This window comes from Cynocephalus volans, chromosome 1, assembly GCF_027409185.1.
Source record: "Cynocephalus volans isolate mCynVol1 chromosome 1, mCynVol1.pri, whole genome shotgun sequence".
NCBI classification, from domain to species: Eukaryota; Metazoa; Chordata; class Mammalia; order Dermoptera; family Cynocephalidae; genus Cynocephalus; species Cynocephalus volans.
The window spans coordinates 125,252,914-125,270,077 of NC_084460.1; the positions used below are offsets into that span (position 1 = coordinate 125,252,914).

Sequence of the window (17,164 nt, forward strand, 5' to 3'; positions counted from 1 at the left end):
AATTAATTCAATCACTATATTTTAATTGTAGTATGCACATATACTTTAAATTTTAATATAGAACAACCATTTTATGAGCAAATCAAGATAAATAATTCATTTTTATGTTCTTACATCTTTCAGATATGTAAAGATCAATAAAATAAGTAGTAAAAATACATGTGTGTGTATTTCAGTTTTCCTACTCCCACATTATTTTCCCAGAAAAGAAGTCCCCAAAAAGTTTACATTTCTTGCCAAAAGATCAAAATTATTTAAGTCCTCTTGTGTTGATTTGACATTAAACCCAGGAACATATTTGCTAAACCCAGCTCTTCGGTGTGAAATGCCTTATATTAAAGTGTAATTTGTGAGAGTGCAAGAACATTTGTACTCACAGTGGCTATAAACAAGGCAGACACTTTCATACTATTTAGCTATAAGCGTAGATGTGTGCACAGGGCTATAAGTTGCGTGCAGATGGTTCTGCTCTAGCATTTTTATCAACTGTCAGTGCAGGCTTGTCACAGAGCAGCCCCAGCATCTCCAGCCTCAGGAACAAACCCAGGCCCCAGTCAGATGGGGAGAAGACCTACCCACACCAAGTTGCAACATGTACCCACAGCCACAGTTCATGCCCTTCCTCCCACAAACACATGTCCTAGGGAACACTCACTTGGGTCCCAGGTGCCTGCAGAACCCCAGTACAGCTCAACATCCACACAAGGAAATTCCTTCTTATGTCACTTATCACTTCTCTTTTTGATCCAAGTTATTTTCTGTTTCTGCTTTGTTTCCTTTTATTAACGATAAACTCTTTGAGGTCAGGATCCATATCTGAGTCAACGTAGACCAGATGGCAGGCTGCATACTGTTGGTTGCTTAATAATGTGTCTGAATGGATGCAGAGACACAATGATGTGCCCAGAACAAAGCATGACAAGCTTCTGACATTTGGAGCAGGCTTCCTGGCTTCTCTCTAGAAGACTCCCACAGATACTAGTGCACCCACTGATGAGCACAGGCCTGGAACCCCCGAGCAGTGCACATGGGAGGCTGGGGGTGGGAGTAAGTGGGAAGTGGGAGACAGGATTATTAGAGGAAGCAACAAAAAGACTGAAGAAGCTAATGAACTTGGCTGTGGGCATAGACATTCAGATGGCTCAGCCCCTGTTGCCCCTTCCCCTCCCTGACCATAACACTTTGGTGGATCTGGGGATTTCTCCCCAAACTACAGGGCATTTTCTAAGGGGAGGGCAGCTTTGCCTCTCTAATGGGCTTGACCTATAGGCCAGTGCACTCTCCACATACGAGCCACGGTTTCACCCTCCACAGACTGATCTGCAGGCTGGAGGCACCCACGTCCCCTTCCTGAGGAATGCTAGCCAGCTGTGGTCACAGCAGTGAGTACTCCAGGCAGGCAGGCTCAGCAGGGCATTGTTGGCTACCTGCAGCGTCCACCCGTCTAGCCCCAGGAGTGGCTGCTCAGAGGGCTCTGGGCTGGCTGCCCTGCGGAGGCGCCACCCCCAGGGAGCCGCTCAGCCGTCCATGATGCTGAACAACTCCTGCATGAGGGGAGTAGCGAAGGGGTGTATGTCCTGGATGCGCAGTAGCCGCTGGGTGTGCTGGGCATTGATGCTGCGGAGCTCGGTGAGCATAGCCATGATCTTCAGGAACAGGAACCTGCAGGCCAGCCAGAGGAAAGTATGGGGTGCTGCCTGTCCTTTCCCTGACCCACCAACCCCGGGCCTGCGCTGAGGTCACACTAGTCTAATCTCAGGACATCATCTCAGGTCAGCCAAGAGACAAGGCTTAAGCTCCTCTTTGAAGGGCGGAACAGCCTTCCAGGTACTTGAGGCGGGAGCCATACTCTCCCCACTCCCACCCCATCCACGGGGGTTGAGCCTTTGTACATAGAGACCCCAGTGGAAAAGTCCAGACATTGCAGGCACCAAATGCATGGGGTTAACTGGGGGGAAGGGGAATCACTGCCTTGGTGAATGTCCAGGCATCAGGACTGAGTAGAACAGTCATGGTTAGGGGCTGCAGGCTGGAACCCTTGCTGGATCTAGCTTTGGGATCTAGTGTCTGAGACATATCCATGCCTCAGTTTGCCTTCATGATGGAAAAGAAAGCTAGCACCTCCAGGTTCCTGGCTGCATACCGAGGGGGACCGAGCAAATAAAGATGTGGCCACCACCAGTATCCCAGAATGCTGAGCCAAAAAGAAAGCTAGTGCAGGCCAAGTAGATATTTGAGTTTTTAAGTTCACACTATAATACCCAGTGCTGGCCTTAATCCTTCATGGCCTTGGGCTCAGTGCATCCAAGCTCATCCCTGGGCTGTGAGCATCAGACTGGGGACTAGGTCACAGGAACTTCTAAGGACCAGTGGAATTGTGGAAGCCCCTGTCTCAGCCAAGTCCTGAGCAGCCTTCCTCTTTTGAGTTATGACCAAAACAAACTAAGGAGTTTCCTACCCCGTTTACTTGTGTTTTTCCTGGGAAGTGTTTAGCCAGTGCTCACAGGCATGAGCTTTAGACTTGGTCTGGCTGAGTCCACCTCTAGATTCTATCCCCCTGGCTGGCTCTGGAACCTAAGCAATTGTCCTGAGCCTCAACTCCCTTGCAGAACAGTGGTGGTGCTGCCCTCAGGCGAGTGTTTTGAGGATTAAAGGTGAAAATAAACTGCTTGGTATCAGGATTGGCACTTCTCAACAAACAGGAGCCATGATAGATCTATTTGTGATTACCATCATTATTGTCCTGTCTTTACTGTCATCATGGTTATTACTGGCTATGGCTAGAAGACCCTGTAGGAGACTCAGGAGAATATCTGGCTCTTCCCACTATTGATGACAGGAGTGTGAAAGGCCCTGGGCAGGCACAAGTTGGGTACGGCCTCTGGCCCTCCCCAGGTTCCCTCATTACTGGGCTGGTGCTGAGGCCGACCTGGCAGAAGGTCACAGAACAGGGCCCCAGAGCCCTGGTCATCAGAGGCTCCCCCAGACATGGCTTCTAGTCTGCTCTCCTGGAGAGGCCCAGGCAAGCAGGGGCCTGGCAGGCGGGTCCTGGCAGGCAGGGCCTGCGTCCCTCCCTGCTGTGCTCACCGGTGGGCAGGCTGGGGCCGATTATATTCTATGTAGGCCTTCAGGGTGACTGCAAACTTCTCCTGCAGCTGGTCCACCACACTGCGCTGCACCACGCCTGGGCGGTCTGGGGGAAAAGGGGGACAGAGAGGCAGTGTGGTGCCAGCAAGGCCATGGGGGCAAAGAGAAGCTCAGTTTGGCCTAGAGAAGGGGAATTGACAGCAAACCACCTTCCAGAGCCACAGTCACTGCAGGGGAGTGAAGGAGGACAGGGCTCTGCACCACCCCCCTGCCCCAAGGAGAAACCAGCCGAGCTCCCCCCCACGCCCCGGCTGCACATTGAGTGGGGAGCAAGGCCAGTGGCTGGGGCCTTCCCGGGGAGGGCAGAAGAGGGTGTGGGCAAGCCTGGGGAGGCCGCACCTGGGGAGAAGAGGGAGATGGCCTGCATCAGCACATACTCCTCCTTGTGCAGCTGTAGCTTCTTCAGCATGTAGTGGAATTTCAGCATGGGCTCCAGTAGAAGTTGCTGGAAGCCACCTGTGGGTGGTGCAGGATGGTGGGGCAGCATCTCAGGAAGCTGACTCAGGCCCGGCCTCCCCATCAAGGTCTTTTTTCCATCACCCAATTCCCCTGACCAGCAGGCCCAGAACCTGCATATCCTGCAGTGGCTCCCTTCCTCCCACAGCTGTGGAGGGCAGGCAAGCATCTCTTGGGCACCTGCGGGGTCTTCCAAGCAGTAGGACAGCCGACCACACTCCCAAGTCCCGGTCTCCGCATTGAACACGGTGTTGAATCTCAGTTGGCACAGCTCAAAGGTGGCCCCCTTCAGCAGGGAGATCTGGTCGTCGATGGGCAGGTCCCTGGCAGTGAAGATGGGGAGGGGACAACAGGTCCCTGGGAAGCTGCCTACAAGCCAGCACCAGCACCCACTCCCATAATCCAGAGACTGAGGGAGTGGGAAGGAAAGAGGCAGGACAGGCTCCTTCACCTGAGGATTACTGCAGCTGCTTTCTGGTTGTCTCCTCTCTCTCCCCTCACAACCCACCAAGCAGATTACTCAGCCCTACGATATTCCTCTGCTCTCCTGCACAGCAGGCACTCTCCAGTGCCCCTCAGCTTGCCATCCAGCTCCCTCACAGCCTGGCCCCATCTTCCCTGACTCCCTCTACCAACCTACAGCCGATGCCTTGGCTCCTGGTCCCTGGCCTCATACTTCCTGCCTCACTTTCCCCACTTGGAATGATTGTCTCTTTAGCATCACTTACTAGTCCTTCAGGTCAAGCTATGTCTTTGCCCCTCCCAAAAGTCTTTCCAGAGTGCAGAGTCCTTCTGCAAGTGCCATTCCTTTGGCACGAGCTCCAGGAAGCGGGGATATTGGCTTCCTGTGGTCTATGTTGGATTTAATATGTACATACTTCTGCTGCTTCTCCCCAGGCAGCCTGCATGTCTTGAGCCCCACTCCCAGTGCTGAGCACAGGCCTGGCTCTGGTGGCTGCTTCATAAGCCTCTGACATTCATGATTAGAGTGCCACCCCTCCCCTCCTGCAGGGACCTCTCCCTCCCAACCTGAGAGGTCCCCCTAGCCCCCCCCCCACCCCAAGAAGGCATTCCTGACAAGGAGGAGGCTCTGAGAGCTTGGGTGGCTGCTCTGGCTTTGGTCTCCTCAAGAATTCAGGCTCTGTGCTCCTCACACCCACCTTTCTTTTAGATCCATAATACTGAGCTACAGATGCCAGCAGATGGATCTTATTCTATGTCTGCCCATTGCCTGGCTCAGGACCCAGTGGGTAGCTGGCTCTGAAGTCTGCACTCTGGTCCTTCCAGATCTGCTTTCCACCACCCACCACTGATTAGCTGTGACCTAGGGTAAGTTCCTTAACCTCTGTGAACCTCAGTTTCTATCTGTAGAATGAAGGGAATAGTGATGACTAGTGTCATTGTGCTCAAAACCTGTGGTCATGAGACAGAGCAAGTGACCTCCTGACCTCCTACCCTGGTTTTAAACTGTGGGTCAACAGATGTCAGCAGGGATCTGCAATGCCCAAATTTGTAAGTAGGCTTCTCTCCCTGCCCCCTTCACCTAATTTGCCACAAACTGAACCCAACTCCACTCTGTTGCCACCCTCACCCCATTAAATAAGCCTTGTAAGTCACCCACAGGCCACAGGGGACCTGTGGGCTGCAGGAATGTAGCCTGCCCTCTACCTGCTGATGAAATCAGGGACTGCTTGCGCATATGATTCAGCCCCACTTGACCAGGCTTGGCAAGGCAAGGTGGCCTACCCAAGGGCAGACATACCCAGCCCCATCTCCAGCCACAACAGACTACATATTGTGGGGATGAGGTTCCCAGCGCACCACAAGGTTCCTGGGTCTCCTGCTGGGCCCAGCTGCCCCGTGGCTGTTGCCTCCATGCCCGGCCCCCAGGAGACCCGGCCCCAGGGAGACTCAGCCCTTTGGCTCTCAGGACCACCCATCCTCCCCATGGCCTTCTCAGCCCTCTCGTGGCCACAGACTGCTGGAGACCCAGTGTCTGTTCCTCTCTCCTTTCTTCTCTCTCTGGACTTCCTTCCCTTTCCTTCCAACTCATTCTTTGCTCTGGAACTGTCAACTTGTGATTCCCTTTTAGGGAGGGAAATTACTATGCAAATGTCCACCATGTGCTGAGTGCTCTTCAGATGTTTTTTCATCTCATATGGCACCCCTGCAAGGTACTCTTAGCTCCCATCTAGCAGATGGGGAGGCCAAGACACATTAGGTTAAATGGCAGGCTCACAGTCACAAGGTAATGAGCCACACAGCCAGGGCTCTATTCCCCAGCAGCACGGAGGGCACTGGGGGAAGAGAAAAAGGAGGGCCTTTTGGCACCAGCATTCCCAAATTCAGGGGGATCTACCCCAGACCTTTTGAACCTCTTGGCCGTTTCCCGTTCCTTTCCACACCCATCCCTCCAGCCTCGATGTCCTACCTGAAATAGGAGATGACTTTGGCAAAGTTGATGATGCCTTTGAACATGTAGGTTGACATGTCAGCCATGTGGGGCAACAGGGAAAAGATCTCTTTCCCGCCGCAGTTAGCTGGGGGTTTGTAGTTCCAGACGCTGCCATCCTCCCCCCGCAGCTTTAGGGAGACCTTCACAGTGCACAGATCTTCCCTGATCTGACTCCACTTGGCAGCTTCTTCCCGCGAGGAGATCTGCAGAGACTCTGGAATCTCACGGCCATTGCTAAGCACATCCGGCAGCTGAGACACAAGCCAGGAGGTGGAAAGAGGAGAGACAGCACGTGTTTTCACAGCCAGGTCCCCACACAGGCCCGGGAGGCACAATCACAGGCACTCAGTCCCGTGCACACACGTGCGTGCACACACATCCCCTCACACAGCACTTGTGTCTTCTCTCTGGATCTATGAATGAGTTACATGCGTCCCTGCCCAGTCAGAATGGAGGGTGAAGAGGGCCTCTACCTGTGCTGTGTCCCAAGCATCTCAGACACTGGGCTCAGGAGACTCGGAGAGAAGGGTTAGGGAGCTACAGACGGAAAGAGCAGATCTGAGGTCACTGAGCTAATCTAGTTCTCTGAGCTGGGCAGGTCACCTGAGATCCCTGTGAGCACAGAAGGGAGAGAGGGCACAGGGAACACAGAGGCAGTGAACTTTGCTGGGATCACTACAAACACCAGTTCACAAAGGTCACACCCCCACTAGGTCTGGACCCTGTTCTCATAAAGCCCTGAATGACAGGAACACTGGGGAACCTTTCAGCTTTCCCTCCATTTATCACTTAGACACAATTCGTACCTGCTGTGGAAAGAGAAGGCAGTCAAACCAGAGCCTGCGTGGGAATCACCTGGGGGTCTTGCCCCAGCCCAGAGCTTCTGATTCAGGAGGTCCGGGGTGGTCTGAGAATGTGCATTTTTAACAAGTTCCCAGGGGATACTGACACTGCTGACCCGGGGGCCACACTTTGAGAACCCTTGGGAATGAGACTGGGGTTTTGAGGAGCTAGCCCAGGAGCAGAGCCAGCTCTAAAGCCTCCTACCCGGAAATTCTTGAAATGGGAGAAGGTGGTGTCGAAGGTCTTCATCTGAGCGTCCATCAGCTCCCTGATCATCATCCGCTGCTCTTCGGTCAGCCCCTGCACTCCCGGCCACTGCGTCCTCATCCGTTCTCTCTTCTTCATCTTGATCAAGGCCCGTCTCTGCTCCACGGCGGCGTCAGACATGATCACTGCAGAGACAGCAAGCAGGTTCAAGTTTGCGTGTCCCTGGTCAGCCTCCAGCTCCCTGGGGAGCCGCTGCGGAACCCTCTCAAGGCAGCGGAAGGCGGTAGGCAAAAGGGACAGTGATGGTGACAAGAAACTCTCCCTTATCTAGACTTGAGAGGTCTGTGGGTTCCTCTGCAGAAACACTTGGGTGAGGACAGAGGTGAGGTGCAGCTAGTGTGCCGCCCTCTGAGGACACTGTGGGACTGTAGGAGTGTGGTCTTCAGAATCAAACAGAGCTGGGTTCGCCTGAAGGCTTTGCCTGGCTACCTGTGACCTTAAACAAGCTCCTTAACCTCTTCTACTTTGTAATCTGAATAACAGTGCGTACCTCACACTGCTGCTATATGATGAGACATTCACGCAGAGTGCCTTAGATAGTTCCTGGTACGTAAGAGATGCTCAATAAATGGCACCTGGTATTATTCTTTTCTGGTGGGTTATATACCAAAATGACTCTTCAGAGTCCCCCAAGTTCTCTAGGTCTCCAAGACCTCAGAGAGCTGAGGCCACTGCTTAGCAAGAAATAGCAACTCCGCCCACTTCCTATATAGCCTGGAGCTTTAGGGTCTTCCATGGATTCCTGGAGCCCACTCCTGTGTGCAGAGCAAAGCTGTAGTTTCCTTAGAAGGGAGAGATCAAGGACGTCCGTCTGAAGGGACAATCCAGTGAGGGCCTCACTCTCTCAGCTGGTTGCAGAAAAGGCTCTCTGCTAGCATGCCCAGAGAACGTGTCCCCTGGAAGAGGCAGCCCACAGCCTTGGGCCACTCTGTGTTCCATGGAGACGAATACACACTGGCAGTTTCTAGCCTTTTCCCCAAGAGCTTCAATTTGAGTATTCAATATACTCAGATTAATACAAATATACCAAATATACCAAAGTGAAGCAGGTAGAACGAGAACACCCAGGTCCCCTGTCTGCCAACACTTCCCCTATAAGTGTCCAGGTCTGGGGCAGCCGGTGGGTGCTAGTAGCTGGGATGTTGGGGGTCATATCACACCGTGTGTATATCCTGCTTCCTCTCTCAAATTCACCTCCCCCCAATTTGCTTACAACAGAGTGAGGACAATTAAGGAGGAGACAGAAAGAATCACGCAGGGGCAACTGAGCGGAGACAGGGGAAAGGCCCTGGCCAGAGATGCCCACCACACCTCCCAGAGCAGAGAATCAGGATGCCCGCCACTTCCCAAGTCCCTCCGGGATAGGCCCTCCGCGCTGCGGGGAGCCGAGCTGAGCGGCCACCGCCCTGCAGGGGCCGCCCGTCGCGCGCAGCAGGAGCTCGCGCGCGCACTCGGCACAGCCGCGCGCTCCCCGCCCCTCCCGGGCGCCGCGCGCCGCTCACTCTCCTCCTTCATGCCGCTCTCCAGGCACTTGCGCAGGCGGCAGGCCTGGCACTGCCGCCGGGTCTTGCGGGTGATCTCGCAGGCGCCCTTCCGGAAGGGGCACCGCGGCCGGGCGTTGCGTTTCATGGTCCTCCTGTGAGAGAACAAGGGGCAGAAGGGAGGCTGCGCCGGGGCACTGGGGCACCCTCTGTGCGCCTGCCTTGGTCTCCAGAGTCGGGGCAGGTGTTGCGGGCAGGGAAGAGGAGGGGCCCTTCCAGCTTCCGTCTTTACTGGGCTTCCCTAGAAGTCCGGGACTCGGCCAGGGCAGGGAGGGCGGGCGGGAATGGGACGACTGCGGCCCCAGAGCCACTTTCTGGGACACTTCAGCTCCGACCCTTGGCTCTTTCACACCCTTGACCAGACCATGCTTCTATGGAGATGGGTCTCTTCCTGGATTCTTGGAAAAGGGAGCCAGAGGAAAGCTGACCCCAGGAGCATAAGAAACATAGGAAGACTCTCCCTTTCTCAGCTCCCATTCTAGATTGGGGAGGCTTTTCCATCTCACTGGACAGTGGCTTCTCCATTGGAAAGCGATTCTGCTATTTGCCCTAGGGGGCAAAGAGCTTCAGAGCTCTGTCATAGAGAAGCATGCAGGCGCCGGACCACAGGCCCCTCCACAGAGGAATCTCGTAGGGAGGCAACAGGGTAGATAGAAGCCTTTTGGAGACTGTGGTGCGACCACTGCTTCCCACAGCCAGGCAGCCTGAACTTCCCGCAGAAGACCCAGACAGTGCGGCCCTAACTTTATTCCCCCCCCCCCCCCCCCATTTCCTCAGCTGGATGGAAAGAAATTCTGCCTTGGCTCTGGCCTCTGCTTCTGGTCCCAAGTGGAGAAGGAGGAAAGCTGGCACTGAGCATGGGGAGACTGCAGAGCACCCTGAAGGCTAGCCTGGGAGAGGAGCCATGCTCATGGTGACCCGGCAGGTTTGAGCTTGGAGGCCTCGGACTGGTGACCAGCCTAGGGGACATGCCCTTCACAGAGGCCACCTCCCCCTTCTGCCTTCCCTGCTAGCCTGGGTAAGAGACCTCTGATGCTACCCCAGAGTCCACCGAGGATGGGTAAAAGGGGAAAGGGGCTTACACTTATTAAAGGAATGCTATGTATCAGATGCTGGGCTAGATATCTTGCAGACATTTGCAAATTTAGTTCTCAAAAGTCTGTGTCATCTGCCTGGCAGAGATGAGGGAGACAGGCTTTGAGAACACAGGTTACCACTTGTCCTCCAGGTAAATGACAAGCTGAAATTTGAATCCAGGTCTGCCTCATAACGGAATGGAAGCTCTTACGCACTACAATATGTTGCCTCCCTCTGGGAGCCCCCGGATAGCACCTGCACGGGGAGGGGAGCGCAGAGGATTCCTATACCCAAAGGCAATCCATAAGGTTGCTGCTTGGACGGATGCACCCACGGCCTCTTCTGTGGTGGCAGACCCAGATCTGGTGCAGATGTCCACCCTCCTCCCTGTGGCCATGTGGCCTGTGCCCAGGTCAGGGATATATCTGGTGCTCTTTGCTATTACCTAGTTCAGGAGTAGATTAGGGCCCAGCTCTAGCTGATGTGATGTGAGGGGTCCTCTGGGAAAGGTTTCCTTGCACTTGGAGAGAGGAAGAAATGGGCCTTTTTGTTCCTTGGCTGAACACCTGTGGTTACTGCCTGGGGGCCCTGGCACTATGCTCCCCTGACTGAAGTCAGAATTCAGCCAGACTGAAATCAGAGCTCTCAGGTAGGATAGGAGAAGAGAAAAATGGAAAGAACTGAGCTGCTAAACTCACCAACCCAGAAGCCTCCATGCTTCTTGTTATGAGAGATAATATGTTTTCCTTAGTGTTAAACCAATCTGAGTGACTGGTAGCTGCATGCAGCCTGGTGCTGCTGCTGTGTCTTATCCCTGTTATAACCCATGCAACAGGAGTGATCATATCTCCCCGGAACATGGCACCTCTGGACCTGCCCATGTCCACTCTAATGTCCAGCGAGCAGGACATTAATGTCCAGCCAGAGTCAGGATGGCTGCCTTGAGAATGTACCAGGTCCCACATGTGGCCCCTGAGGCAGGAGCTGCTCCTTGAACACCCTGTCCTTTTCCACATATTCCTTTCTCCCCCCGCCTCCTCTCTTGGTCTGAGCCCTGCTGGCTTTTCTTTTTCTGTTTCTTCAACTGGACAGCATGAGCGCTTCTCTCTAGGCCTGCCTTGCTGTGAGCTGGGACTTTTTAGTCCTTTACTTTTTGGTCCTCCCTGTTTGTCTTTTTCTATGTGAGCTTGCTTTGTTATATTTTTCATTTATTTAATGCCATTATTTACTTAACAACCATCCCATAAGACTGATTAGAACACTTGCATTTTGGATTTTCAAATTCTGTACTCTTTTACTGACTGATCTTCTAATTTTTTCAAGAACACATGGTGAAACAAAGGGATAGCTCATGGAAGGGGACCTTTCCTGGTAGAGCAGGAAGACTGAAGATGAAGGATTCCTCTGAGATATAAATGGCTCACTTGAGACTGCTTAGGAGGCCTTTGGATGGGCCACCAGCTCACACTCTAAACCTGGGAGTCATGTCAAACTGAGACCCTGAGATATTGCCCAGTGGGCTGATGGCAGACCCCAGTTACAGTGTGTCAGTGGTGGCAGGTAGGTGAAGGTTGATGGGCAACTTTACCTGAAAAAGCCCTTGCATCCTTCACATGTCATGACATTGAAGTGATAACCAGTGGCCTTGTCTCCACATACACGGCAGATTTGGGAACCCCCGTCTTCCTCATCTGCAGTGATGATGGGCTTTCCAGGAACAGAGTCTGCTTTTTTCCAGTGCATAAGGTCAGCATGGTCCCAGCTTTCTTCAGGTCTCACCTCCAGGTTTGCTCTTGGGCCTCTTGGGCTACAAGTAAAAAACCCACAGGGAATGAAAGGACTGGCCAGTGAGGTTCTGAGGCTGCAGAAGGAATACTCTGTCCCCTCTGTGTATTGCTCACATTTGGGTCTATGGATCCAAGGGCTGACCTCTCATGGAAAAAATGTGGGTGGGGTGTTGGAGTTGTTATCAAGCAAGATGTAACCATGACATGTTTTACACAACAGTGGGGCCCTGGATTAGAACAGGTGAACAAGATAATGGGAGGCAGAAGGGTAATAGGGGAGGAAGAAATGAGAAGAGAGAGAAGGCTGTCTGGGCTGGATCTTGGAGGTAACGCTTGAGTGGACTGAGAGTAAGAGGCCATGGGCTGGTCAAAGGCTTGAACAGGGAGTCGTTCATGGGACAGATTACTTGTTCAAAATGATCTGATTATGGAGATCCAGGGAGGACAGGGTTTTAGGTGTGGTGTGGCCCATGCTCCCAGAGAGAGCAGAAAAGCCTGGGCAGAAAGAGGGTTTTCAACTGAGTGACCAAACAGATGGGGAAAAAATGAGTGTGAAGCCAGGCTCTGGATGCAGGAAGGAAATGGCAGACCCATGTGTGGGTGGATATGAAAGAACATGTGCCTGTCAGGAGAGCTGTGCTCAAGATATCCTCCCCTGGCAACCTCCACTTTGAGAGTGTAACTTCAATTCTACTTGGAATGGGCACTGAGGATGCTGAGTAGAAACCAGGGACCGTCCTACTCACTGCTCTTCCCAAAAGGCCCTCTGGGCACTGATCGCCGAGGGCAACCACACCACAGACGATGTTGCCTTTTCTAAAACCAAACTTAAACTTTCAGAAAGATTTCAGCACACAAATTTCTATTTCCAATATCATAACACATGATACCTGAAAGTTTCACCTGTAAAGGTAAATGTTAAATTAATCTATCCCTGGCCCTGGCCCTCCAGAAAACTGTGAATGAAACAGGCTGACTGGAAACTTGAACTGAATAGATGTGTTTGGGAGATATCCCCTGATTTTTCAAATCGTAATCCTGACCTCCAATAGGCTTGCAGACAAAATGTATTCGTTGTGTGTCCACAAAAACCTCAAACCAAAAATTTGATGTACAGTGCTCTTGGGTTGCTTGTTCTTCCAAACACCACAGAAGCAGATGCAAATCCTCTTTGGAGGAACTCACTTTCCACTTTCTACTTGGGAATAAATAATTACACCTGTTATTTCCAATAAATATGAGCAAAACTTCACAAATCATTAATCAAAGACTAACACAGCACCATGAGCAAAAGTCAGCAAAAACAACTTACAACAGAATTAAATGTGCAAAGACTCCCTGAACTTCAAATTCAGAATGCTTAAATAAATAGTAGAAGAGGTGGAAGACATAAGGAAAGAACAAAATGCCATAAAAATGGCCAAACAGATTTGAAAAATGAATAAAAATCGGCTATAAAATCTGAACAAATGACTCTATACACCAATAATAACAATGTCTTGGGAGTTAGAGAAAGCAAAACACGACTAAAATATGCAACAATATATAAGTCAGGGGATGGATAATCATAGTGAACATTTTCTAAGGTTATATGTTGTTAAGGGAATAAAAAGATAGTAAATAAATTAGATTTTGATGGATAAAGTATGGTTGTAAAAATGTCTGGGGTAACCACTAAAAGTCTAGAAATAGAATGCATAACTTGGAATCTCTATTAGAAAGGAAGAAATGGAAGAAGAAAGTTAGAAAGGAGACAACTAGAGCAATAGAAAGAAACTGAAAGGGTGAGATGAATAGAAAGCACAAGATAAGATGGCAGAAATACCAAATATGTGGATAGTTAATTGTATATATATTCAATGTCACCGAGAAAAACAGTTTCAGCAGATGACTGGGGCAATCTAAGGTTCAGAATTAATATTTTGGGGAGACTTTGTATTAGAAAATAAGGTACGGAGCAGATACCAAAATGGTAACTAACAATATTAAACACAGTGTTCACAGGGTAACCCATTGTCTTAGTCCATTCAAAATGCTATAACAGAATATCATAAATGAAGTGGCTTATAAATAACAGAAATTTATTTATGTATATATGTATGTATTTGGTGACTGGCTGGTAAAGGGATCTGAACCCTTGACCTTGGTGTTACCGGCACCATGCTCTCCCAAGTGAGCTAACCAGCCAGCCCAACAACAGAAATTTATTTCTCAGTTTCAGAGGCTGTATAGTCCAAGATATAGGCTCCCGCAGGCTCAGTGTCTGGTGAGGGCCCATTTCCTGGTTCATAGATGGAATCATCTTGTTGTGTCCTCTCATGGTAGAAGGAGCTAGCTAGTTCTGTGGGGTTTCTTTTATAAGGGCACTAATCTCAATCAAGAGGGCCCCACTTTCATGAGCTAATCACCTCCCCAGAGCCCCACTTTCTAATGGCATCACTTTGGGGGTGGAGATTTTGACATATGAATGGGGGGGGACATAAACATTCAGAACATAGCACTCATTTATTCCTCATAACCGTTATCATAACATTTATCATTTCACTCAACAAACATGTGCTGAGCATCTGCTACACACCAGATACTCTGTTATGTAGGTGTCCTTCCCATGTTCTACATAACCTGGAAATCACTCTTTTGGCAAAAACCCAGGGCCTTTATAAACACTCTAACTGGTGACAGACACAAAGAGTGTTCCAAAATCAAGAGCATCACAGGTAGAGAAAATTTCATTAGCAGGGTAGTATTTCAGAATGTACCTTGGAGGAAAATAATCTTAAGTTTTCAGTATCATTCAGGAATCATTAGGGATAGTAGCTCCTGGGGCTCTGGAGACAGTTGGCAAAGATTTTGCACATAAATTATGAACTTCAGACAAATGAAGATGGTGCGATGGAGCTTCCTCAGCAATAAATATAAATGCTGTTCCCCAGAGGGAAGTGATAATTACAGCATGACTACATGAATTGCAGGAGAAGCTCAACAGGTGACGTAGACCAAGAAGATGAAAGAAATGTTGCCAAAGGACTAGAGGAAGCACACTTACTGAAACCGTGTCTGATTAACACTTTCCTCAATTCCTGAAGAGAGCAACACTGGGGGCCCTAGGCAGGAGCCTGAGGGCAGCCCCCTCCACCCAGAAGCAGGCTGAACACCACTTTTGTGTGGGTGGCCCACCACAGTCACCACCACAGACACAGCTGCTGCAGAAGTAGCTCAATGCACCGCAGTGGCCACAGCCACCCTGCAGGCAGCCCACCAGACATTCAATTGCACTGACACAAGGAGACCAGAAAAAGAAGAGGACATTTCCCTCCTCAAAGCCCACTCCAGAGTAACAGAAGAAGCAACTGCTCTACCAGATGATGACACATCAACATAGAGATACTAGAAATATGAAAACCCAAGAAAATATGACACCACCAAAAGAATACCATAATTCTCAAATACCAGACGCTAAAGAGCAGGAAACACTTGAAATGACTGAAAAGGAATTCCGAGCAACAATCTTTTTTTTTTTTAAAGATGACTGGTAAGGGGATCTTAACCCTTAGCTTGGTGTTGTCAGCACCACGCTCAGCCAGTGAGCGAACTGGCCATCCCTATACAGAATCTGAACCCATGGCCTTGGTATTATCAGCACCGCACTCTCCCGAGTGAGCCACGGGCCGGCCCCCGAGCAACAATCTTAAGGCAACTCACTGAGATACGAGAAGACTCAGACAACATAATGAAATGAGAGAAAAAAAAAAATCCAGGATATAAGGGAGGAAAATTTACAAAGAAATTAATACCTTAAAAAAGAATGTAGCAGAACTCATGGGACTGAAAGATTCACTCAACGAAATAAAAAACACAACTGAGAGCTTAAGCAGCAGGCTAGAACAAGCAGAAAAAGAATTTCTGATCTTGAAGATAGCTGGTAGCTTCTACTTTTGCCCTTTGGGGAGCCCTAAGCCACCATGTAAGAAAGTCTGGCCATCCTGCTGGGTGACGACCCAAAGAGACCATGCAGAGAGCCATGTGAGGAGGGAGAGCCCTGAGATCACACAGATGAGAGAGGCCTAGCCACTCTGGCCTCCCAGCTGTCCCCACCAAACTCCAGACATTGGTGAGCTCTCTTAGACTTACCAGCCCAGTTATTCCTCTAGATGACTACAGCCTTAAGCAAGGTCATGTGGAGTCAAAGAACTCTGCACCTGAGCCCAGTCAATGCAGAGACATCATGTCAGAAAATAAAATGGTGGGCCGAGCCCGTGGCGCACTTGGTAGAGTGCTGCGCTGGCAGCGCGGCGGAGCTCCCGCCGCGGGTTCGGATCCTATATAGGACTGACCGGTGCACTCACTGGCTGAGTGCCGGTCACGAAAAAACGACAAAAAAAAAAAAAAAAAGAAAAGAAAAGAAAATGGTGGTTGGTTTAATTTGGTAAGTTTAGGAAAGATTTGTTACACAGCAAGAGATAACTGAAACAGAACCCCTGGAGTTTTGTAAGAAATAGATCTGGACCAGAGTGGGTGCAGAAGCCAGCTGGCACCCGTAGTCCTGATCCTTACATCAGTCCTTCTCACAGAATGGTGCCCTGTGGGCAGGAAAATGACAGTGAGTTGGTGTCTGGTTTGTGCCTGCCATATCTGTCTTTCATGTGAATTTAATAAGACCAATTAGATGTGCACTGTTAATTGAATACAGCTGTGTTTGCTTCTGAGGGTTGCACCTGCTCCTCACTGTGCTTAGTAATCTGTGAAATCTAGCCAGAAGAGGGTTGAAATGATCTTCTCTTGTATTTAGTGAAATAAAATTCTTCTTCAGTAAGGGCTTTGCAAAAATAATTAACTGTAAAATTCAGTGTTTAGGCTCAATACCAAAGATAGGATTATGTTCTCAGCAAGGAAGGACATAATTCATTTATTCAATAAATGAATGATTAAGTCAATGAATTTTATGTTTCCACATGACTAAAATTGTTGAATTGATGGAGGAACCATCAAACTGCACTTGGCACATGCATCCCCATCCTTCTCTGGGTAGGTGACTCATTGACATTGCTGAGCTAATAGGAGAGGAAGTCAGAATTTGAACCCAGGTCAGTCTGACTCCCAAACCTGTGTTCTTGATTCAGCATTATGCCACATGCTTCAGAAGATTTGTTTCTGAATGTGTGAACCATTTATTAAATCTCCTTCATTTCCATGACTGCTGCAAACTTTTTCCTAGGCAGTTCACAGACTCTCTCCGTGTCATGAGACCTCTTTGATGTAGCTGTGTTCCTGGACAGGAAGTGATTCCCTAAGAGCCTCAGTTCTCTTCTCGCCATCTCAATTCCAGTTAAAACCGAAGGTGATGAAGAAGAAAAGAAGTCAGGAAAGGAGAATAAAAGAAAAGAACTACAGTGACTCCATTTTTTTTAACTTAATTGATTTGTTTTCTTCTAGCCCCAGAAGCTGACCCTTCAGTAAAATTAACTGCTTGACAGACTCTTAAGTTTGTTATCACCAAGAAACCCATTGTATAGATAAGCACAGGTAACATTGCTTGGAGAAATCCTGGGAAGACAAGATGTGTAAACCTGTTAAACATATGGGAATTACTT

The 17,164-nt window shown here is 49.9% G+C and overlaps 1 protein-coding gene across 1 annotated transcript; it reads right to left on the reverse strand.

The window, feature by feature from the left end:
- Window positions 1-1,517: 1,517 nt before the first annotated feature.
- Window positions 1,518-12,045, reverse strand: NR1I2 (nuclear receptor subfamily 1 group I member 2). Its single transcript, XM_063110343.1, has 9 exons — window positions 11,981-12,045; window positions 11,375-11,593; window positions 8,671-8,804; window positions 7,106-7,293; window positions 6,035-6,309; window positions 3,784-3,926; window positions 3,487-3,603; window positions 3,088-3,193; window positions 1,518-1,662 (listed from the first exon to the last, which is right to left on the reverse strand). Exons 1-9 carry the CDS (start codon window positions 12,043-12,045, stop codon window positions 1,518-1,520), a joined length of 1,392 nt encoding a protein of 463 aa, XP_062966413.1.
- Between the last annotated feature and the right edge of the window lie 5,119 nt (window positions 12,046-17,164).

Bases quoted from the DNA above. Each gene is read 5' to 3' on its own strand.
- NR1I2 (XM_063110343.1), bottom strand. From the start codon at position 12,045: ATGGGCCACACCACACCTAAAACCCTGTCCTCCCTGGATCTCCATAAT. The intron at 8,805-11,374 runs GTAAAGTTGCCC...GTTCTCTCACAG, and splicing joins GGATGCAAGGGCTTTTTCAG to GAGGACCATGAAACGCAACG. The intron at 1,663-3,087 runs GTGAGCACAGCA...GCTGGCCTGCAG, and splicing joins CGGCCCCAGCCTGCCCACCG to GTTCCTGTTCCTGAAGATCA.